This window comes from Cnephaeus nilssonii, assembly GCF_951640355.1.
Source record: "Cnephaeus nilssonii genome assembly, chromosome: 2".
NCBI lineage: Eukaryota > Metazoa > Chordata > Mammalia > Chiroptera > Vespertilionidae > Cnephaeus > Cnephaeus nilssonii.
Genome location: NC_137073.1, coordinates 110,998,518 through 111,022,544, shown reverse-complemented (window position 1 = coordinate 111,022,544; position 24,027 = coordinate 110,998,518). Strand labels below are relative to the sequence as shown.

The window sequence follows — 24,027 nt, the reverse complement described above, 5'->3', positions numbered from 1 at the left end:
TTTAAGATGGGGGCAAAATTTGCAGCACAAGACCAATAATCATATAGAGTTTTACTATAACAAAATTTGGAGAAAAAAACCCTAAATGTCTAAACTAGGGAAATTTGATGTAACCAAGGAGTTTTAAGCAATTCTTAAAATTGTTTTGAAATAGCTTTTAATAACTGGGGAAAATGTTACAAGTTTTGCAGAAAAATTTTGCATTATTATATATTATAGTGTGCTTCATTATATATTATAGTGTATTATACTTGTATTAATACAGTATTAATTAAATTATTCTGTCGTGCTTATATGTCATATTATAGAAGATAAGTAAAATACCCACAAATAGTGCTTATGTTGGTGATGTGATTATGAATAATTTTTATTTTCTTCATTATATTATTCTATATTTTCTTAGTAAAAATAATACATAATAATTATTTCTTTTAATTAAAAAATTTAAACCCAATTTGATTACAACTGTTAAATAAAACTTTTCCAAGCAAACTAATGGTAGAAAAGAGTCCTAGCCTGGCCGGTGTGGCTCAGTGGTTGAGTGTCGACCTATGAACCAGGAGGCCAGGGTTCGATTCCCGGTCAGGGCACATACCCGGGTTGCAGGCTTGATCCCCAGTGTGGGACGTGCAGGAGGCAGCAGATCAATGATTCTTATCATTGATGTTTCTATCTCTTGCTCCCTCTCCCTTCCTCCCTGAAATCAATAAAAATATGTTTTTTTAATTTTTTAAAAAAGAAGAGGCCAGAACACAAGTTCCAGAGCTCAGGAGCTGGGAGCTCCCATTGCCCCCACCCTGCCCCACCCTAGTATGAAACGTTCATCACCCACAGTTTGCAGAGGAGAAAATGGAAGCAGGAAGGAGGAGGAGGAGAAGGAAAACAGTCAGTTGCCCCAGGTCGGCCAGTTAGTGGGAGCTCAAAGCTGCCTGGCTCCACCGCGGAGGCCTCACCTGGGCCACAGCGACAGTGCACACAGACCTGATCACCAAGGAAATCCCAGAGCCGTCCTTTGAAACTGGATTCCCAGAGAATTCCCCCAGAAGGGTGCAAAGGAGGTGTGTGAGATGGAGCCACGTGGCGGTTTGGTAAAGGCCTCTCCCCTGCTGGCACGTGCTCTCACCCCGGCCCCTGTTCACTGTCTGAGCCAGACCCTGAGCGGGATACCCCTGCTGTCCCCGGGGACTGTGCTTGACCTTCTGCTACTCAGGCCTAAAGCAGGGACATCTCCGACCAGCGGGCCTCTGCTCCCCTCTCCCCACGCCAGTGGTCTGCTTCCCAGGGGGCTGCCCCAGAGCCAGGCATGCGGATTAACCACGCCTTTGATTCTCTCAACCCGACAGCTCCAGTGTGTTCCAGGAGGACTGAGAGCAAAGGAGGAGGAGAGGGGGGTAGGGGGATGGAGCTCTCCTCTCCCAGGAGGTCAGGCCCTGCTTTGGTGGGGAGAGGCCTTGGTCGCAGACGCCCGTGGGTGCGCAGGGCAGAGCTGCAGGACAGCTGCGTGCCCCCAGCGCCCATGGGCACCTGCCACGATGGCGAAGGGGACAGTCCTCAGAGCCCAGCCTCCCGCTGACCCCCTGGGAGAGGCGATCACGGCCAAGGCTGGTGCTCCTGAGCAGCTGTGAGCAGGGCTGGCCACGCAGTGCTCTGTTGGGGGCGTGGGGGGGGGCACTTGATGGAAAGGAGCCCCTTTCTGTGAAAATCCAGCAGCGCCTTCCTCAGAAGTGCAGCCAGGGTTGGTGGGTGCTGGCAGGGAGGACACGGCACTGTTATTAGCACAGCGCTCAGCCCGGAGCCTTCTTCTGGGGCCTGGGCTCGGGAAGCTCAACAAAGCTCCTCTGTCCTGAGAAGGCACGGCTTTGAGCGTGGCACCCTCCCGGGAGGGAAGCCTCCTTAAAGCCCGAGTCAGCGCAGCCAGCAGCCAGCTGTCTGTCTCCCGGAGCCAACCGTGCACAACGTGTGTGTTAAAGACACACACACGTACCCCATAAACACACTTACTACATAAGCACACACTCTACATGTGAATACACACACAGAGGCACAAACATACATCCATACACATAAACACACTCTCTACATATAAATACATACATTGGCACACACAAACACACTTCCATACCCATAAATACACACCACACAAGCACACACTCTACATATAAATACACACATAGACACACAGACCTCTTGGGCTGAATTTAGCTAAAACATGAGGTCCTGAACCACTGTATTTGACATCACTCAAATATATGTGGAGTTTCTTTAACTAAGCCCCACATTTCAGAGAAACATGTGTATGAGAGAGAGAGAGAGAGAGAGAGAAAGAGCGCGCGCACTGCCTGTGTAAGTAGGCCCTCTAACCTTGCTACAACATTGGACTCTCACCTCTCTCCCTTCCCACAATTAGGGACCTGGGGTCCAGACTCAGTTTCTGGACGGCCACTTCTTTCCTTGGATGCTCCGACTCCAGGTGACAGACCAGACACACCTACAACGCGTGACCTGATCACGATGCCTGCAGCTGGCCCCTCTCCTGGGCCTACCGATGACCACCCTCTCCCTGTCTTCACATGGCTTCCGCTGTACAGGTCTGTGTCCACATTTCCTCTCCTTTTAAAGACACCAGTTATACTGGCTTGGGGCCCACCCTGCCGAGCTCATTTTAATATGCGTGCCTCATTAAAGATGCCATCTATAAGTTCACTCACATTCTGAGCTGCTGTGGGTTAGGACTCAACATATGAGTTTGGGGGCAGCACAACTCAATCCCTAACAGGCCCCATTCCTCGAAGGCTGGATAGTGCGTAGAAGTGACCTCAGGAAAAGTAGCGCCCTGGGTGCCTGCACCAGTCTGTGGTGTACCCAGGGAGGCCTTCTCTAACCTTCCCCATCGCACTACACTCCTCCAGCACTCGTCACCATGCCCATACATACTTTCAAATTAATTTTTGTTTCAGTTCTCTTCCCACTAGCTTATGAGACCATGGCAGTCCCACTGGGCATGCTCAGAGCTGTGCCCCTGAGTGTCTGGCCCACAGAAAGCACCAAATTATTACTGCCTGCAGGAAGGTCAACCAATGACACACAAACCAATGGAAACCAAATTCCCAAAGGGTCTAGTCCTTGGCTAATTGGCCCAGAAAGTCCCCTGGGGACCCGCTTCTCTGCCTTTGGGGAAGATTTAGAGCCTCAAGTGCTCTGATAATTTCCTCAAATATTTGATTTCAAAATAACCAGTAAACTTCCTTCCCCATACAGAAACAATCTTACGGTATTTATGAGACTTCCAGCTGCTGCACAGAAGTGGGACAGTGCGGGAGTGGAGTCTGTTTTCCCAACAGGGCACTGGCCCAGCGGTGGGACCGGCCACAGCCACCGGGAAGCGCTGCCAGCAGCACACTCCGCCGAGCCTCAGTGGCTCCGAGGACGCGTGGAGCATTCAGCCCCTCGTGCAGATGTGGTGGGTATCCGTCCCCTCCCACCGGCAGGACCTGCCATGAACACACATCACCCTCTCGTTCAACAGACAAACATTTCCCAAACAACCAACTATGCACGTGACACTGGGCTTGTGCTTAGGGTACAAAGATGAGTCCACTGCTGGAAACAGAGTAAAGATTCAACAGGAGAACCACTAGTGAAGCTGTGAGTCATTCATTTTTCACTCACTCATTCATTCATTCACCAGGTGCCCACTGTGGCAGGCTCTGCCCTAGATGGTGGGGATGCAGCAGAGAACAAATGAGAGGAAGCATTTGCCTTCAGGAAGCTTATGTTCCAGTTGGGACTCAATAGATAATCCTATATAATGAAAGCTAATATGCTAAGTGTCTGGTCGTCTGGTTGTCTGTTCAACCAATCAAAGCATAATATGCTAATGATATGCTAAGGCAACTCAACCATTCGCTATGACGTGCACTGACCACCACGGGGCAGACGCTCCGACTGGTAGGTTAGCTTGCTGCTGGGGTCTGGCTGAGCGAGATGGGCCGGACATGCCCTGGAGCCCTCCTGCAGACCCTCCCCGGCTGGCCAACCTCCCGCATCCCTCCCTGGCCCCAATCTTGTACTGGTGGGGTCCCTCAGCCTGGCCTGTACCCTCTTGCAATCCGGGACCCCTCGGGGGATATTGGAGAGCTGATTTCGGTCTGATCCTGCAGTCCAGGCCGAGGGACCCCACTGGTGCATGAATTCATGCACCAGGCCTCTAGTAAGACAATAAACAAGTAGACAAAATCACATGATATGGTGACAAGTGGTGGTGGTGGTGGGGGGGGAACAAAGCAGGATAAATGGTTTACAAAGTGACCGGGCAAAGCCGTCTTAGACAATGGCCACGGAAGGCTCTCTGTTCCGGTGATTTGAGCCTGAGGGGTGTGAGAGAGTGAGCCAGGAAGGAACCTGGGGAGGAGGTTCCAGGGAGGGAACGAGGAACAGTGAGTACAAGGCCCTGAGGGAGTCCCATGGAGGAGCACCTGGAGGCAGGGAAGGCGGGAAAGTGTAGGAGGGAAGGGAGAAGGCAACGAGGGGCCACGTCCATCCAAGTGCAGAGTGTGCCTGGGAAAGGGACGCTCATCAGTCCTCCCCGGGCAGTCCACAGAGGAGGGGCCCTCACGGGAGGCCCCCTAGGATGCCAGAAATCGGCCTGGTGGGTGGCTGAGAATCTGTTCCCCACGCCCCACTGGAGGCTGCAGACCCTGTGTGCTCCAGGCTCAGACGCCGCCCCGGTGTGCAGTGTGGCTGCAGCTGCCGGCCTGGCCTTCTGGCCTCCCTGCCTGCTCACCTTCCGAGGCGTCTGCTCTTCTTTATCCACCTACAGAGCACATCTGCCCTTCCCACCGGAGGCTGCCTCGGGCCTGTCTCCACACTGCTGCCTGGGCGGATATCCTGCTCCCACTGCTTCCCACCGCCTAGCACTGCGCCTGGCCCCGGTGAGAGCGTGTTGAGTAAATGAATGCCACTTGCTTGCTCTTATGTATCTATCCCTCTGTCCATCCATCCATCCACCCACCCATCCATCCATCCATCCATCCACCCACTGCTTTTTTCCAAAATAAGAATTGGCAGCAGTCATTTTCAGCTGCAACCTCAGGCCAGGGTCCCAAACGTTGCCACGTTTGTCTCTTATTTCTCCTCCCCAACAGCAAGGCATCATTGTAGACACTACATTTCTTCAGGAAAGTGTGGGTATTCTCATGGGTTGAACTGGCTCCACGTAGGTAAAATTTAAGTATATACTGACACCCACATCGGTTAAATGTAAGTATATATAGTAGCTACCAATGCATCATAGATAGCGAGTTCAGCACTTGTAAGCTCAACATGTTTGAGGTCCTGTGTTGGCCAGGAACTCTGGCCGTCCTTGGAGACACACCTGTGAATGAGCAGGCATGATTCTTGTCCCTGTGGCGCTTTCTGCCCAGAGAGGGACACAGACAGACATTCCTAATAACGCCTGCGGCAGGGGCGTAGCTGTGTAAAGAGTCACGGAGAGGCCTCTACTGCAGGCTGAGGGGCAGTCACGAAGCCTCTCCAAAGGCAGCCGCAGGAGAGTCCCACAGAGAAGTCTCGGAGCACTGGGAGACAATGGGCTTCAGGCCGAAGGAACCTAAGTGCAAGGGCGAGCGGAAATGAACAGCATTTCCTCTGTGTGATCACGACTCGTGCAGCATGGCACAGGCTGTGCCCGGAGTGATAAGAGATGAAACGAGAAACAGGCAGGAGTCACACCAAGAAGGCGTTCCTGCAGCTTCTTAAACACCGGGCTTCGTCCTGGGGCCGGCTGACAGGCGCTCGGCATGGGAAAGATACGATCAGATTTGTGGTCTGGAAATAGTTCTCTGACTTCTAATGGGGGAGGTCAAGGGAGGGGAGACCAATAAGAGGGTTTTGCAATAATCCAAGTGAAAGGTTATGAGGCTGAGGCACAGCAATGCACTGGGAAAGGCAGACAATTTAGAAACTATTTAGAAGGCAGAAACTACAGGACTTGGGAATGTGGGTCGATGGCAGACATGGACAGAAGAAGAAAAACCACACCAGGGGTTTGTTTGCCATACAGAGCTTTGGAGCTAGAAGAAAAACCACACCAGGGGTTTGTTTGCCACACAGAGCTTTGGAGCTAGAGGCGGAGTTATTTATTTTTTAGGGGCAATGTCACTGTCCTGTTAGGGCCACTGGTGGCTCCAAGGATGAGCAGACCAGGTGCAAAGGACAGATCAGGCGCCATCTAGGGCTCTGCGGGCAATAGGAGGAAGCCAGAAGGTTGGTCAGAACAGGATAAACCAGCCCTGGTCGGGTAGCTCAGTTGGTTAGAGCATCATCCCGATATGCCAAGGCTGTAGGTTTGATTCCTGTCAGGACACATACAAGAATCAACCCATGAAGGCATAAATAAGTGGAACAATAAATCGTTGTTTCTCTCTCTCCCTCTCTCAACATAAATAAATAAAATAAAATAAATGTTTTGAAAAGAATAGGAGCCCAGCCGGCATGGCTCAGTGGTTGAGCATCAACCTATGAACCAGGAGGTCATGGTTCAATTCCTGATCAGGGCACATGCCTGGATTGTGGGCTCCATCCCCAGTGTGGGTTGTGCAGGAGGCAGCTGATCAATGATTCACTCTCATCACTGATGTTTCTATCTCTCTCTCCCTCTTCCTTCCTCTCTAAAACCAATAAAAATACATTTAAAAAATAAAATAAAATAGGATAAGTCTCTTTCTGTCTCCACCCAAGGCACACGGAAGCACTGAATGACCAAGGCCAAAGCGAGGAGCTATGACTCATCAAGATACTTGTCCAATTCCCTGCAGAGTTATGGGGAGTGCAATAGATCAGATAACTAACAGTTCAGATAACATGACTGCAGACTTAGGATTTCCTGTCCTACAAGAAAACCATCTTTTCCCTGAAACTGATCCTTGGCTCAGATTGATCCAAATCCCCTTCCCAGCCTAGCGTCACTCCCCAGTGTTCTCTGCCCTTCCAAACTCCACCTGCCCTTCTGGGCAGCCCTGGCCGCTGACAGCATCCGAGCAGATGCGATGCCTCCTAGGAAGCTGCTTCCTGTTTGGAGATGGAAACCTTGCACCTGAACTGACCAAGGACTGCCGAGTGCTGAGGATGCACAGAAGGGAGTTACTGAGGCGAGGTCCAGGGAAGGAGTAAAGGCTCTGGCTGGGTAAGTGAGTAGCTCGGGGCTGCAGAGCACGTGTGCTGAGCTGCCTGGTGCTCTGAGTTCCTACGTCTTGGTCTTGGACTTTACAAAGCAAACATCACCATTTTATCCTCCCATACGCCCACACATTAAATAGTTCCCCAAGTTCCTCCCAACAGTCTTATTGGTAAACGCTTGAGGCACTTAGCCAACCTCCCACCAGTTATGAAAGCAGGTAATCAAAAAGCATACACCACCCTAATAAAAGCAAAAATAAGAAGTGCAGAACACCGATTAAAAAGTTAACTGCCTCGTAGCAAAGTGTGCATCATTGTGGAGTGGCTACAACCAGAAGACAATTAGGCAATCAAGAAATTCAAGGCAAGTCTCAGGCAGGTTGTCCCAAGGAAGTTTGCCGTGAGCCAAGGAAAACTAATCGTGTATTTTAGACTCAATATGGAGTGTGGTGGTCATTTCAAATTTTCAACTAACTGGATTGCCATGAGATCATAAACAAAACCACAAACAATCCCCCATCCTGTATCAGATTAGTGATCTGATATGCTAATTAATTCTAATGAGCTATTGTTAATGTTACTACCATATTTAACATTGTTCATCTTTAATGCCTCTGCACGCCATTTAAAAGGCATCTCAAAAATTTCCAGATGACTTATATAAGAAACCCACTCAAGGCTTTGATTTCTTGCAATATGGTAGACTAGCGATTCTAAAAAAACTCTCCCAGTATTAAGCCCCTACCAATGCTTAAAGCATGAAAAGGTAGGTGGGGAGAGAGGGGACTGTTCAGAAGACAAAAATAGGAAAATGAAAAATAAATTCAGAGAGAAAAGCAAAAGATGCAGTGTGATCATGACCTTTTTATATACCAACTGGCTAGGCTGCAGTCCCCAGTTATTCAACCCAACACCGATCGGGGTGGTGCTGTGAAGACATTTCGGAGGTGTAATCATAGTCCATCTCCGGCTGACTGTGGGTAAAGAAGCTCTTGATCATCGGCAGGGCCTGATTCAGTCAGTTGAAAGACCTTTAGAGCAGAGCTGAGGCTTCCAGAAGAAACTCAGCTGCTTCTGCCCGGCCTGCGACTTGCAGCCTGTGCTTCCTGAAGGGCCGCCCACAGATTTTGGCTTGGCCTCGCCAGCCCCACCTTCATGTGAAGCCATCTCCTGCAGGAAACCCCTTAATACAGATGTCTCACTGGTCCTGCTTCTCTGGCTGAAGACGGATTGAGGTCTGAAGCTAGCTGCCGGGCGGGCATCTGCTGCTCCCTACTTTTGCTCTGGAGAAAAGAGGCAAGTTAGGACCCACATAGGTGGAAAGTCAGGTTAGGCGCTAAGTGAAAAAGTGAACGAGAAAACAAAGAAACAAGTAAGCAAACCTGAACGTGGCTCTCCACGGGTACATGGGAGAAGACAACTCATGGAGAATCTAGAGCCACAAGGCACAGATTTGGGGCCCAACTTCACAACGGGATACACGCAGCTTCAACACTACGCACGGGGAAATACCACTTCACATCTACCAGACTGGCAAAGTGAGAATACCAAGGCGTGGACAGACTATGGAACCGTGGAAACCCTCGTTCGCTGCTTTGGAACGGCAACTCTGGAAAGCAATTTTTCAGCATCTGGTAAAGTCATAGATGCACATAGCCTACGCGACATTGACTTCATTCCACTGCTATGTACACTGAGTGGCCAGATTATTATGACCTCTGAACGCATAATAATCTGGACACTCAGTTATATATAATAGAGGCCTGGTGCATGAATTCGTGCATAGGTGGGGTCTGGCCAGCCTGGCCAGGGGACAATTTGCATATTAGCCTTTTATTACATAGGATATACACTGAGTGGCCAGATTATTATGCATTCAGAGATCATAATAATCTGGCCACTCAGTGTATATACCTTTGAGATCCCAGTGAACCTGTGTTCTAACACACACACACACACACACACACACACACACACACACAAGGAGGGTCTTTGCAACATAATGAATGGATAATAGCCCCAAACTGCAAGCAATTCAGATCCATTCATAGGAGCGTGGATAAAGGGAAAGAGGCACAATGGAGTACCACAGCAAAGAAAATGAACAAATTACAGCTACACATCCAGCACAAACATAATATAGAATAACAAAAAGTCAAAAAAAATCTAATACAGGCATTAAGACTCCATTGCTCTTCACAGCCTTACCGTATATTATAAATATAAGGCCAGGGCTGGGTCCCTACTCACCCATGTCCTGTATCCGGGCTGACAGTTCTTCCGACCAAGAACATAACCTATCACAGCTTTACCCACACAACCTAGGGGAGTACCAGACATCCAGAAGATACCCAATTGATATTTGTTGAATAAATAAATACATCTTGAACACAGAAATGCGTGCCAGGAAACTGACCCTGTGTTTCTAGCCTACAGTCTTGTGCATGAAACCCCAGACTCTGATCTGACCTGCCTGAACACCTTTTGGCCATAGCTGACCCTGCTGCTATTGTCACGTGACTAGTGTTAACTAGCTGACTAGTGTTAACTCCTCTTCCCCAGCTTCCTAAAACCAAGTTCCCCCAGACACTTCCATTTAAAAGTCACGCAAGCCCCAGTGTGATACATCCTTGCCAAAAAAAGCTAAGATTGAATGAAGTTTTGAAATTTGCTCTAGATTTCATTCAGACAGGCTGTATTTTCCCATCATTTAACATAGAGTCCAGAAAGTTGAAGAAAACAAGAACTTTGGCAAGAGTTGGCAAACATGAGGTTCAGAAAGCAAACAGAACTAGCATGCAAGTTAAGAAATGTTAGTTCAAACTGATCAAATCGATAACAAAATAGCATCACCATAAAATCCTGAGGGGAAAAAAGAACTAAGCTATATTGATACAATAATTATTGTAGAATTCCTGGGTACCCTTCTATGTGGGAAATAAATATAACTGAAGGGACATACTTTAGGGGAAAGTAATGGATATAGTTTCTCTCCTGAAGTACTTGAATACTTTAAAAATACATATTTTTTCAACACCACGGGTGTTCCTGCTTTGAACATTACAAAGACGGAATGCTTTACATAAGGCGAGCTTTCTTGATATAATCATAGTAATTTACTCTCAAAAGACCAACTGACCTAAGAACAAGGTGTACCTGGATGTTGGCTAATGACATGGCTACTGTCAGTTAATGCCATTATCCCTGCAGGTAACGTGGTGGACAAACACTGCAGTTACCTAGTGCAGCCAGACCAAGTTCGTTTCAATTTATGAAGTTTTTAAAATTCCGAATGTCATGTATACCTTAAGAGTGTTCACAGCACATTAGAGTATTCTTGAATCTCTTGCTATCGTTCCAGCATTTAATCCTACTGATCATTTTAGGAAGGGAGATGGTCACAAACAACTGATAATCGGTCGAAAGACCTTAAGAGCAGGGTTGAGGCTTCCTCAGCAGCCAGCAAACCCACCTTTCTTTTTTCCTTCTATGTTACATACTAGAGGCCCAGTGCAGGAAATTCGTGCACTTGGGGTTGGTGGGGGGTGGGGGGGTGGGGGGGGCCTTCAGCCCGGCCTGTGCCCTCTTGCAGTATGGGAGCCCTCAGGGGATGTCTGATGGCTTCGTGGGGAGCAGGCCTAAGCCGTCAGTTGGACATCCTTAGCGCTGCTACAGAGGCAGGAGAGTCTTCTGCCACCACCACTGCGCTAGCCAGCCATGAGCCCAGCTTCTTGCTGAGCAGCGCTCTCCCTGTGGGAGCACACTGACCACCAGGGGGCAGCTCCTGCGTTGAGCAACCAGTCGTTCCGGCAACTTGCATATTAGCCTTTTATTATATAGGATATCGGAAGCTAGTATTTTCTAGTTTCATCTACTTGGCTATGAATCATTCATAGTTTCATGTCAATTATTTACTGAATTTCTACTTTGCACCTAACATTATCTTATGTTACATACTATTTGGGGAGGGAGTTCCTACTCAAATGGGGCTTTCAAGACAGTTGCTCAAACAAAGTTTATATTCAAAGGAAGAGTTAAAGAATAAATATGAAGGAATATAAAGCCCAAGATCTAATAGGATCTTGACTTCTGAGTTTGACTATATTCTGAACACCAACTACCTTGAAGCTTTTGAAAAATTCACTCCCTTCTCTGAACCACAAGAGCTTCTTTGGTGAAAAAAAGGAGGCTACACTCTCAAAGGTCCTTCCAACAGAGCTGTTCAAGTGGGACAAGCTTCTTTTAGAAGCTGTGTATGGAGAGATTCGTAATGCAAAGATTGCTCCAAGGTGGGATTACTCAAAGAAGGTTTCATAGAAGTGGAAGTGGTAAGTCTTAAGGTTGACCTAGAAGGACAATAATGAAAAAGGGTGTGGCAAGCATTGTAACTGTGGTGTTGTATGAGACCTAACGGGAGCATGGCATTTGTAAACCCCGTCCATCTCTCTGACTTTATGACTAAACGCATGCTCTTCTCCATTCGTTATTAATCAACTCTACCTCAACATGGAAGTTACAAGGCAAAGATGGTGTTCAAGGTGGGTGGATGAGGAAAAGCATAACTGATTTCACAGAGCAATTATCTAGCCAAATCCACTCACTGCCTTAGTAACTCTCTCTGCCGAATTGGTTACCTAGTGATCTAAGAAATATTGATTCACACACACAAAGTGTTACCTATCATCCAATGTAGAATAGAAATTGGGTAATTATCCAGGTGATTGGACTGGTGATAAACTGAGTCCTAAAAATTCCCATGGAGACTAAGTTATCTGGATTGGTTCCTTTATCCGTCAAATTAGCCTTCTCTTGATACTTGCTAGAAGGAGATTTAGACAGGAAATTATCTAATTTAGGACAAAGTGCAATATCTTACTAAAGTTGAGGAATTCAAACAGCTGTATATTTTTGTGTACAGAAAACATCATTGACTCAAAAGTTTCTGTTGCTTACATACTCTGCTAAGATTACAGAAGAAACTCCCAGGAAAGTTGCCATCTCTCATAGGGTCAGGGTGAGGTCTATAGAGAAGTCCCCTGTTCTTTCAATTTCCTTTCATTTTTCCCACTGACAAAGATCAAGTTCTGAGTCCCCTTCAACCCTATTAGAATCCACCTTCCCTGATTCCTTCATCATCTACCTATTTTCCCTTTGATGTCTATGGTTTTCAAATTCTTAAGACATAAAGAATATCATGGGTTCCTTTTATTAACTGTCTCCCTAGCCCATTATTTTTTAATCTATGAAGAAAGGATGAACTATACAATATTAAAGAAAATGTCCCAATTTCCAATGGTACCTTATGTATAAACTATTATCTCCCACACATTAAAGAGAATGTGGGAGTTGCAAGGAAATAGCCTGGATCCCTTTATATCTGAAAGCTACCTGAAACTGTTTAGTGCAAGGTCATTCCAGGGGCTTAGGGACGGGGATGAACCTCAGTGAACTAGAAACAAATGCTTAGCTAATTTCATCGTCTGATAATGTGTTGATATTTTTTCAGTTTCTCTTCACACATCGTCAGCATCATCACACACTTAAATCTGCGTTCCATATGCAGATATGACAAGCTGTCTGATACTATTCCACGAGAATGTATGACAACATTGCTGAAACTGAAATTCATTTTCCTTTACTTAATCTTCCTCTAAGGGGTTCAGAGAAGTGTTTTTTAAAACCAATTCACCACTGTGAATATCATAGGAGTGTCTTCAACTAACGTGGCAAGGATGTAGGAACTGCCTCTTCCTTTCCTATTAAGAATACAAAGAGACTTACAGGGAGCTGAAATGACTTACACAAGGGTGCGTGCTTCAAGCCAACAGAATGGGGAGGAAATAGCAGATTTAAATAAGATCAGGTCATGTTGGAATAAAACATTAACAGAACAAAACAAGCTCCTCAACGCAGTGAGGAGATTTCAGTCACAATACCCTGTAATCCGCAGGCCGGCTCCTTCCTCTGCCTCCTGTAGACGATGTGTGGGTGGTACTCGCCCTCGGCCTGGGGGTGCTCTTTGACAGGCTCAATAAAATAGTCTCCGTGTGGTAGATGGAAAAATCCAGTCTGTAAATACATGCAGTAGAAAGTCTCATTAGAATCCATTCTTTATCCACGCAAAGAAAATTAGCAAAGTGAAAATGACATAGGTCATGATGGCCCCTAAAACTCCTAAGACCGATGCTTTCATAGCTGCCATTGGATCTCTTTCCAGAAGAGCTACACGTAAGTAATGTAATGAAAGGTCTTCAGAGTCATAATTAAATGTTTAGGGGTCACGGATTCCTTTGAGACTCTATTGAAAAAACTGTGCATATACACATCTACCCAAAATGTAGCATACAATTTTGCAGGTTCATGGACCCCGCCCCCCCTCCAAAAAAACAAAAAACCACAGCTGAATATCTATAAATTTAAATAAAGTGCATTATTATGGAGTTGGTACCTGTTCTCCATAGTCCACTGACAGCTTTATGGAACATGTATTGACCTGGATGTGGGTAGCCAGCTACATGTTCACACAGCTGCTTGACTTGAAGTTTTTAATCCTTTCTGCTTTCAAGAAAACAAAGAACTGTAACATGAAGTCTTTGATCTGAGACTTCTGTGGGTGTCTACAGTGGAAAGCCCTCTGTCAGTTTTGAGGGAAAAGGGGCACTCTCGTTTCACAGATACGGGAATTTGCGATATGCCGGTCAATGAGTAAGTCTTTGGAGGCCAGGTCTGGAAGTGGCATATCCTACAACGCTCTTTTCTCTTTAGGAAAAGTTCTTCGTGCCTGTTGGAGATGCTTAGAAAATGCCTTTCCTGATGGCCTCCTAGGCTGGACTTGAGTCTCAGGATCTGAATTCCATACCAACGAAACAGGGCTTTCCCTAGACAACCTACTCGAGGTGATCGGAAACTCAGACTCTGGAATTAAAATGGGTTCAAATCCCAGCTTCTCCACTTATTAACCAAGTGACTTGCTCAGTTTCAGTTTCTCAACTGGTAGATGGAGATTAATGGAGGATTGCTGCAAAGCTCTTAGAAAAGGGCCTGGTTCATAGTCTCATCTATCATAGGCTCTTTCCAGATCTCAGAGTTTATATCGTCTCATTGTATTAGGCTCTCCAGAGTCACATTATAGTCGTTCAATCAATTTCAATTTTGTCAAAATAAACCTGGGGACATTAGGGGATCAGGGACACTGTGAAAGTCTCCCAAAGTCCAAGGCCCTCTCCCCTGACACGATGCCTCAGCAGGGCAGGGCGCTCTGCTCTGCAGAGGACTCTGAAGACAGCTGAGCAGCCCAGTCAGGAGAGGACCGGGCTCCATGAAAGGAGGCTGCTCTCTACTGTACAACCTGCCCTTGGGTGTCTTTCCTAAATGTTTGCTTCATGCACCCGTAATAAAACCAGATCTTCATATAAATTCCCACGACTGACTTCCTATTTTGCTTATTGACCTTAAAATATCATGAATAACAAGGAGAATAGGGAAAAAGGAACACTTTACTGGGAGTCATAACAATAGCTATAGGCCTGGACTTGGTGGCCCCACCTGCAAAATAGGTGATGCCTACTACCTCATAGGGCTGTTGGAGAGTCAAGTGAGCTGAAGCTTGTACCAACTGCCTTAAAGTGCAGGGTGGTAATGATTTCACTACCAACTCTAATGACTTCAAATTTGCTGACATTTCTTGGGAGACATTTATTCTCAGTATCATCCTCCAAAGACAAACCGCGGGGACAGGAAGAACTGACAAGACCCGGATTACAACAAAACAGCTGGAAGCAGACTCGTGTAGTGCTGAGATTTGGTTCGATTTCCACTCCAACACAAAGACCAGGGACACGTGGAGGAAGCATGCCTATGGCTAATAAAGTTCATTTGTTCTAAGAAGCAAAGTAGAAGTCAGGAACTCCTTAGGGATGGCTGGTTCGGGGTCCCTGTGACACTGCTTTCAGCAAATGTTGATGTTCGTGACAAAAACAAGCCACCAACAAGAAGGATTTATGGGCATTTCTTCCGCCTCAAATTTTGGAGCCAGGTGGTGCAGAAGAAACAGATGGGACTGCAGTTGAGAATAGCATAACTACTTTATGAGCAACATAAATGAGAATGCCTAAAAGCCAAACAAGCATTTCCCTAAAGACTTACTTCCATCTGCATTCCTCCACCAGGCCAGCCTTGTCAGCATGCGCCCGGAAATCACCTCATCAGCCTAAGTATTTCTCCAAAGCGAGGTGGAGACCTAGGAGAGCTGGGTGGCCCCCCAGCTGGAGGGGAAGCAATACACCTGCTCACATGCAAGTCGGGCTGTTGGCCCCAGGACCCCACAGAGAAGGGACCAGGCAGGAGAGGGATGAAGAGACCTCCCCTGGCTTGGGGGACAGTGAGGTGGGAAGATTTCCCATCTGAGCTCTGCACCTCCTCTCTCCCTCCCAACATAGCAACACAGAGCGCTGTCCACCTGGCATGGGTGGCCATGGTTTATTGGTCTCTCTCCTTTAACCAGAACATCCTGTGATGTTGGAGATGTTATATATCTGCCCTGTCCAATCCAACAGCCACTAGAGCATTTGAGATGTGCCCAATGCAGCAGATGAACTGAAGCTTTCATTTCATCTAATTTTAAGTAGTAACGTAAATGTAAACAGCCACAGGAGGTTAATGGCTACCATATGGAACTGCATATTTCTGGAGCCTGGCTGACCAGTGCAGGAGTGGGACCCACAAGCATGTTCCTCATCCGGCGATGAGCGCTGTAATTAGGGCAGCACTGGAGAGAAAAGCAAACTGCCAGCATGTCACAGTTCACTGTAACCGTTTGTTTTTCGTGATCAAGACGGCCAGGAGCCTGCTTGGAAACATCCAAATACTGCACTCAGACTTGAGAGAATTGAGAGGCAAAAGTAGGTATAAAAGATGCACCATTTGCCGAAGTTAAATGAGTCATCAGGAGCAAGGGTGGCCGGACAAGGGCTGTGAGGGGGCTGCCATTGCCCTGAGGCCAGAAAGGAAGGACCATGGATGTCCCCACCGGGGCCTGGGACTGGGGTTGTGATCATAAGGAACTGGAGAATTGGGAGCCAGGCTCCACTTCTAGAGGGAGTTGTCCCCAGGAGAGCCCAGGAGTATCAGCCACCTCTCTGTGCCCTGCAGAGGAGCCTGCCACGGCCCTGATATACACGAGACCACATCCCACTTGCTGGCTGGCAGCTCCGAGTCCAAGTAGTAGAATAAATATCACTTCATTGAGAAGGGATGAAATGGATTCCAAAAAATTGTAAGATCGAAGTGTAATGACAAGGCTCAAAAGGTTATGACAAGGTTTAATAGCAATAGCATGAGCCTGATCTTGGTCAAATTAGTTAATACAGGAGGCCTCCTTTTCTCAGCTGTAAAACGGGGCAAAAATCGATCTTCATTTGCAGGGTCATAACTATCAGAGACACTCCTTGCAAAATGCCTGCCAGAAGGCTTGCCATATGCTGGGTACTCAGTAAATGCAGTGTATTGTATCATAGCGCCATCCACAGGGAATGCAACATACAGTGGTGACTGAAAGCAAGGACTCTCCAGTCCAACCACTTGGCTTCATCTCTTAGCTGCAGGCAACTCCTCTGGGCCTCAGTTTCCCTATCTGGAAAGTAGGAAGAGCGCTAGTCACTTGATAACTAACTTTTTAAAAGTTGTAAGGTGTATGAAGTGAGTCAGTATGAAGTGTTTGCATGAGTGCCAGCGCACAGTGAGTGCCTCGTCAGTGGTAGCGGTTAGCTATTATGGAAGTCTAAGGAACATTCCCACAGGTGCCTAATGAGATGGTTCATTTTCGGCATCAACTCGACGGGCCATGGGGTATCAGGTTAATTTTTTCTGGTTGTGTCTGTGAGGGCCTTTCCAGGTGGCATTAGCACTGGACTTGGTGGACCCAGTAAAGTAAACTTCCTTCCCCAAAGTGGGTGGGCATCATCCCATCTGCTGAGGGCCTGATGTTCTCTCAGACTGGGGTTTACATCATCAGCAACCCTGGTTCTCGGGCCTTCATACTTACCACTGGCTTTCCTGGTTCTCTAACTCACAGCAGATTGTGGGACCACTCAGCCCCATAATCATGTGAGGCAATTCTTCAAAGTAAATACCCATGTGTATAAAAGTATAAACACGCATGCGCGCGCATACACTAACTAGAGGAGACTCAGTGGTGACAGGGTATACACGGACTTATCTGGAAAAATCTGAGAGGAGACAGAATGAATAGATTTATTCCTGCTTTTTTGAAACTCAGAGTTAGAAGTGATGGTGGAGGCTTTCTAATCCAACCTCTGACACATCACAGTCATCTCCTCAGCCTGGGAGGTTGTTTTCCACAGCATAGCTCAGGTGAAAAATCAAGCTTAATTCCCAAAGTGGGATTTCCTCAAACGAATTAAGGCTAAAGTCTTCAATAAACGTAATGTCCAAGTCTCTGGGTCAGCCATGGATGCCAAGTCCTGGCCTCCTCTTCTCCCACGGGAAACAACATAGAGCCAGGTGGCTTTCCTCTGGGAAAGAGCCTGCCTTTGGAGACAAGCCGAGGTCAACACTCAACACCAGCAGGGGCAAGCCCTGTGGCTCTGCACAGTCATCGGTCTCTCTGAACCTCAGTTTCCTCGTCTGTAGAAAGGAGTTCTGGTAAGAACTAAGACATACATGAACGTCCCCAAACAGCGCCTGGCCTTGGCAGTGTTGCCATCTCTGAATCTCCTCCAAGTGACAGCGTTTGGACTCTTCCCCACAACTGAGCCAATCATTTCCTCTTCTTGCAGCATGGCTAGCACGGTGGGTTATTTCTAGAAGTGCTCAGTGTTTAGTTCCAGAAGAAAACCTTCTGCTCCCTTAAGGGTAGATGAATTGTCTCTTAATGATATTTGTTTCTCACTTGGTAGTACTTGGAACTCAGTGTGATTATTCAATAGTAATTCCCAAGAACTGTTCCCACAGATTTACGACAGTTCCTGGGAAAAGGGAGTAATTCACAAAGGACAGCCATTCAGCCCAACGAAGTAGATCTTTAGAAATTAAAAATGCAGCCACCCAAGAGAACAAGGCATCATCCTATGACCCACTTATCTCGAATTTCACTGTGCAAATCAATCACATGGAAAGCTTATTTAAAACGAGTATACCTAAAAAATGAATACATAAAATGCGTATACCTGGGAGCCTTGCCCAGAGATCCTGATCAGTAAGTCCAATGTGATACCCGGGAATCTGCATGTTAGCAAGCACCCTGGGGTCTTAGATAACCCGTGTATCAGACTATTCCATGAGGTGGCGTTTGATCATTTGTATCTTCTCCCACCATCAAATGGCAAAACACTGACTTAGGGCCAAAGGGAGTGGCTTAGTGAAGGGAATAGGTGAGCCATGAGGAGTGTGATAGCTTAGCAACTTCACAAAGGCCCACAGCAGAGAAGAAGTGAAACTGAGGTCTAGTGTGAGACCTTACAGGTGTGGATGTGAACACTCACGGTCTCCACTTTCTAATGTCCCATCTAGAGTGGAATAAACATGTTTAGCTGCCCGGGAAGGAGAGCAGGTGTGGGCAGACACACTCTTCCTCCTCCGGAGAACAGACCTTCCCATCCTTGGAGACGACTTTGGAGTGCTAGCGGGCAGGGAAACAGCAGCTAGGCGAGCCTGGAATGACTGTGTTTAAGAAAGGAGACTCGGGAGTCCTCGAGACAATCCAGGTGCAGACAAGCAGCACCGGGAGCTGGAGAGGCTGGAGGTGAAGGACCCACAGAGGAAGACGCACCAGCTGGCAGCCAGAGGGAAGATTTGCAAAAAGAAAGTGGGATTTTAGCCTGGAGCATGATAGAAAATGTAGGATGGAAACTTCTTTATCTTTGAAGTCTTCTGTAGAATAAATATTGTTCTCTAATTCTTTGGTGTGACTACAAGTGCCCTGTCCTTCAAAGGTGGCACAGGGATAAAAAAGAGGTGAGTTGTTGAAGGAATACATATGAGGAAGCCATTACCTCACTTAAGAAAATGAGTAATCATTTCGCAACATAACCTAATTTTCATTCCATGTTCAAATTTCTGATATTGTCCCCCAAATGTGTTTTAGAGCTATTCGTTGCTTGCTTCTTTCTTTGTTTATAATCCAGAATCTAATCAAGTTAGTAAAATGCATTTGGTTAGTATGCAATAAATTACTTTTTAAAAACTTCACATGTATTTCAAACACATGCTTTAAAAAGTGGAGTATTTTTAAAAGCCTATTATGAAAAATAATAGTCTTTTGTTCTACCCCCTTTTCCCTTATTCTTCTGAAAATTATCTCCATATTTCTAAAATAAGATGGTATCGTTTTCTTAAATCACTTTTAGGCCTTATTGGAAATACTGTACTTGCTGTAACAGATGAGGATCTGGCTTCCTTACCCAACCCCTCTGCCATTCTCCTAATGCCCTTACTTTGTCAAACCAATACAGACAACTGCATTTACATCCTTGAAACCAGGCAAACCCGGCACTCAGCCAGGATGTGCTGTTACAAATGAAATCTACTCTAATTGGTTGATCTCTTTGCCATACAGGTTACTAGTATTTCCTCTCTTGCACAGCTTTTTGTTCTTCTTGGAATTTCTACTTACTATTCTTTTCTATTGCATTGTCTTCCTTGTTATTACAATCCATTCTTTTTAGCTCCCAATGTACCCACACTATTCTATAGAGTTCCCTCTTTCTCTTGGAGACATCCCATCGAGCTCCCCAGCTCCCTGCTCCAAGCTGGCCTGGCGGCTCAGAGGGCTGTCCCCAGCCATCACCCCGGGACTCCCCTTGACGGCACCTTTAGGTTAGATCCATGGAACTCTGGCTCTTACATCTGTCTGCTTTGTTCCAGTATCCAGTTACAGAATGCAGAAGTCTGACACCTTTTCGGAATCTCGGTCCTTTTTGAATGGCCTCTGTCTCTCTCCCGGAAAGGTTTAGGATTTTCTTTCTACCAGTGCTATTTGGAAATTTCGCATTTATGTGCTTTTGAGTGAATCTTCCTTCACCCATTGTGCTGGACACGCAGTGGACCTTGTCACTCTGGATACTGCGCTTCTCAGCCCTCCGCTGATGAGAAGTAATTTTGGATACTAGACCTCCCAGGCAAGTCTTCCATGTTCCTTACTTTTTCTGTCCTATGTCCCTACTCTTAGTCTTCTTTACCTACTTTTTAAATGTAATATAGTTGACATACAATATTATATTAGATTCAACATTTATATAGCTTAACAATGTCATCACCACAATGAGTCTAGTGACCAACTGTCACCGTGCAAAGTTATCACACTATTTACTAGATTCCCCTTCACCTTTTATTTTATGGCATATTATGGGTTTTAGCTATAATTCACTGAGTTCAAATATTCCTTATGGGGAAATAGGGCCTTACTTATTACCATGCTCAGGAACATTTGGGGGCACAAAAAAACTACCCAAATCATTATATGTAGACTAAAATGTGCATTGTTAAAAGGAGACAACTAAAAACAAAACAATGTATGTGTGGAAGGCAAAGTCATAGCCCTCCCTGCCCTACCAAGATGCCCTGAAACTGTGAATACACTAGGTTACTGGCACCAGGGAATTAAGATCACAGATGGAATTAGGGTAGCTAATCATCTGACCTGGGGATGGGAGATGAGCCTGGATTACCCAGGCAGGCCTGATGAATCCAAAGGGTTACTGTACGTGGAAGAGGGAGGCAGAGAGAACTGGAGAGACGGCAATGTGACAAGGACTTGGCCCAGTGCTGCTGGCGTTGCAGATGGAGAAATGGGGCCATAGGCCACGAAAGTGACCTCCAGAAGCTGGAAAAAGTAAGGAAATGGTTTGTCCTCAAGTTCCCAGAAGAAAGCAGCACTGCGACCCTCGACTTTGGCTCACTGAGACCCATTCAAACCACTGAGCTCCAGAGCTGTCATCGTAAATCCGTGCTGTTTGAAACCACGCAGCTTGTGGTAACGTGTCACAGCAACTCTAGGAGACTGACACAATATGGCTACACACATCAGGTGCAAAAGCTAGAACTGGGGTGCCGGCTCTCGGTCAAAGAAGATCGCCTAACCTTAGAGGAAAGCTGGTATCTAGCCTTGGGATTGGGGAGAAGGGCCAACTTTGCTCCCAGGAAATTTTAACTACAGACTAAAAGAATTTGGAAGAATTTAAAATGAGGCTAATGCATTCACCTAAAATCAGTTACACCGATGTGAGTCCATCTCAGCCCAGAATTTTTGCCAAATCAGCACAAAGAAAATGTCAAGTTCGTGAAGGTTGAAACAGAATTCTCTTTCTACTGGGAAGAAAAGTAAGAATAGTATTAATATATTTGTCTTTCTAGAAATCTTAATATATGATTTGAGACTCTGAGGTGGGAATGCAAGGGGTGAAACGGAAACTGGCCTAGCAATTAGGAGAAGCAGCTGAAAAATGAAAATGATGATACCGGCCCTGCCTCCTCCCATGGGTATAGTGAAAGGCAAATAAAACTGTGTGAGTCTACAAGTAATACCTATGTATATCCCTCCATCGTTTTCAGCTTAATAACCACCATCATTTATTTTGCTGCAAATCACAATTATGCATTCCTAATAGTCTTCTTTCAAATAAACTCATGCCTGGGAAGATGGGTAGTTGCTTTTTATATATTATGACAGTCCATCTGACAAAGTCTCATCTATGGAAAGCATGAGCTCATGGTTTTAAACATATCTTCATTCCCAAGGTTCCAAAGAGACCTTCCCAGAACAGTCTGTCTGACCTCAAGGGCATGAAGGAGGAAATGGCCCTACATGCTGGGCCCTGGGTGCTTCCAACTACAAAACGAATGTAGGAAAACTGAGCTAGAAACCCCCTTCATATCAAGGGTCGGCCTCCCTGGAGCCCCCTGGGAAAATGTGGGGGCCCTGCCGGATCCTTTCTCACTACTGGGTCGTTTGAAACTTGCACACTGTTTGGGGGGAGGGTGAGGCTTCAACCGCCTGTGACTCAGCTTCGCCCGGGAAACTCCAAGGAAGTCCAGCTCCCATTGATGGCATGTCCACAGCTTCAAGGGGGTTTCGTGGCAACAGAAGAAGTTTGAGAAGTGTTTCTCCAGCCCGTCTGCAATATCCATTCAGAAAAAGGCAGGGGTCTAAGCAGAGAGCTTGGCAGCACACCCAGAGGGGTGACTGAAATGCTATTTCAGGGTCCCTGCCCTTGAATTCTGCCCTCAGCCCCTCCCCCAGATACATGGACAGACACGCCTGATGTCATCTTCTAGAAAGTTCCTCCCTGACCACGCAAACACAAATGGAGATAGCTTCCAGCCTAGCACTCCCGATCCACCTTCTGCCTTTATTCTTCTTCACGGCACTTACTACAGACTCTCTTCAGGCATGTATTTCCCGGTTTCACCTTAGCTAATGTCACTCTCCCCACTAGAACGCCAGTCCCATGAGAGGAGATGTTCTTCTCTGTCTTGTTCAACGCTCTGTCTCCTATGGCAGCCAACACACGGCAGTGCTCAACTTGGATCTGTGCAGTGATGCGTGTTCAATAAGAGACGTTTACAATTCGTAATTACATCTTTTCCCCTGGCTTCAAGTGAGCAAGAAATCCGTCTCCTGAGAAATTAGCATGACCGGAAGACGTAGCTTAGTAAGTGTTTCAATCTGTAGGCACGAGCGGGTCTCAGTCCTTTTCTGGGAGATCTTGATACGCAAGAGAGAAATGAAGTCAGAGGCTCGGTGACCAAGTGGAGAGCGTTGCATAGTCGCACTCTAGTACCATGAGTCCTCTTTCTTATTTCCTTGTTTATTCTAAATCTCCTCAAGGGATTCATTTTTATTAGTGAAACTTTTAACTAAAAAAGAAATAGCCATCCAGACAAAATAGGTATAAAAGGGGCTTTGTAAGGAGCTTGTGAAAAGCTGAACAGACTGAAAAATCAACAACTCTTCCAGGATCCAGAAGAGAGGGGCGGACACAGAGCAAACCGCTGACCCCAGGACTGAAGAGAGAGACGGGATACAGGATAGCGGGTTACCAGAGCTGAGGCTTGGGAGGGGAAACCACAGGGGGGTGGGGGGAGAGGGCAGGGGCAGAGCCAGGGAGGAGAACCTGAGCTGTAATGATGAGAACCTGAGCTGTAATGATGACTGACCTGCTGGAGACTCTTGCTGGAGACTCTGTGCAGACAACTCTGAGTTACCTCCAGGGACCCAGTCAAAGGGGTCCCTATAATATCGTGGGATTTACCTCCAGAGGCTCAACCAGGTTCCCACAGTGAATATCAGGGAAAAATCCCTTCATGCTTCCATTAGGGGGGAGGGGGCAAAAAGAACCATTTTAAAACACAGAGTACTTTTTTCTTAACAAGGCCTGCCCTCCAGGGGACTAGTGAACCAGAGCCTGACCTGCCAGCCTATGATCGGAGCCCACCTGGCCTGGGGAAGGGAAACTCTCCCAGCTCTAGCCTTCCACATGGGAGAGAGGAAACACCCAGCTCCAGCCACTCCAACCATCCTGTTCCTCCTCAGGGAGAGAAAACAAATAGAAAAACGTGTCAAGTTCACAGTCCAGATTAGAGAGCATTTGGCGTTCTCCTACACCTCACACCACATCACTACAGGCCTGGGTACTGCAGTTCCTTGTGCCTGGTACATAATGTCCACCTTTCAAGAAAAATCACACACACACACACACACACACACACACACACACACACACACAATACTAACTAAGCGAGGGCATGGATATGTTCAATAGCTTGACTGTAGTTAGTAATCATTTCACTCTGCATACAAAACATCATGTTGTACACCTTAAACATACACAATTT

The 24,027-nt window shown here is 46.6% G+C and overlaps 1 protein-coding gene across 2 annotated transcripts in view; it reads right to left on the bottom strand.

Moving 5' to 3' along the window:
* Nucleotides 1–24,027, bottom strand: part of ADAMTS12 (ADAM metallopeptidase with thrombospondin type 1 motif 12) — a 183,548-nt gene that overhangs the window by 113,282 nt on the left and 46,239 nt on the right. For both annotated transcript variants that reach the window (XM_079792513.1, XM_079792514.1), the window contains exon 3: nucleotides 13,113–13,245. In XM_079792513.1, the coding sequence (XP_079648639.1) occupies nucleotides 13,113–13,245 (133 nt within the window). The remainder of the gene's footprint in view (nucleotides 1–13,112; nucleotides 13,246–24,027) is intronic.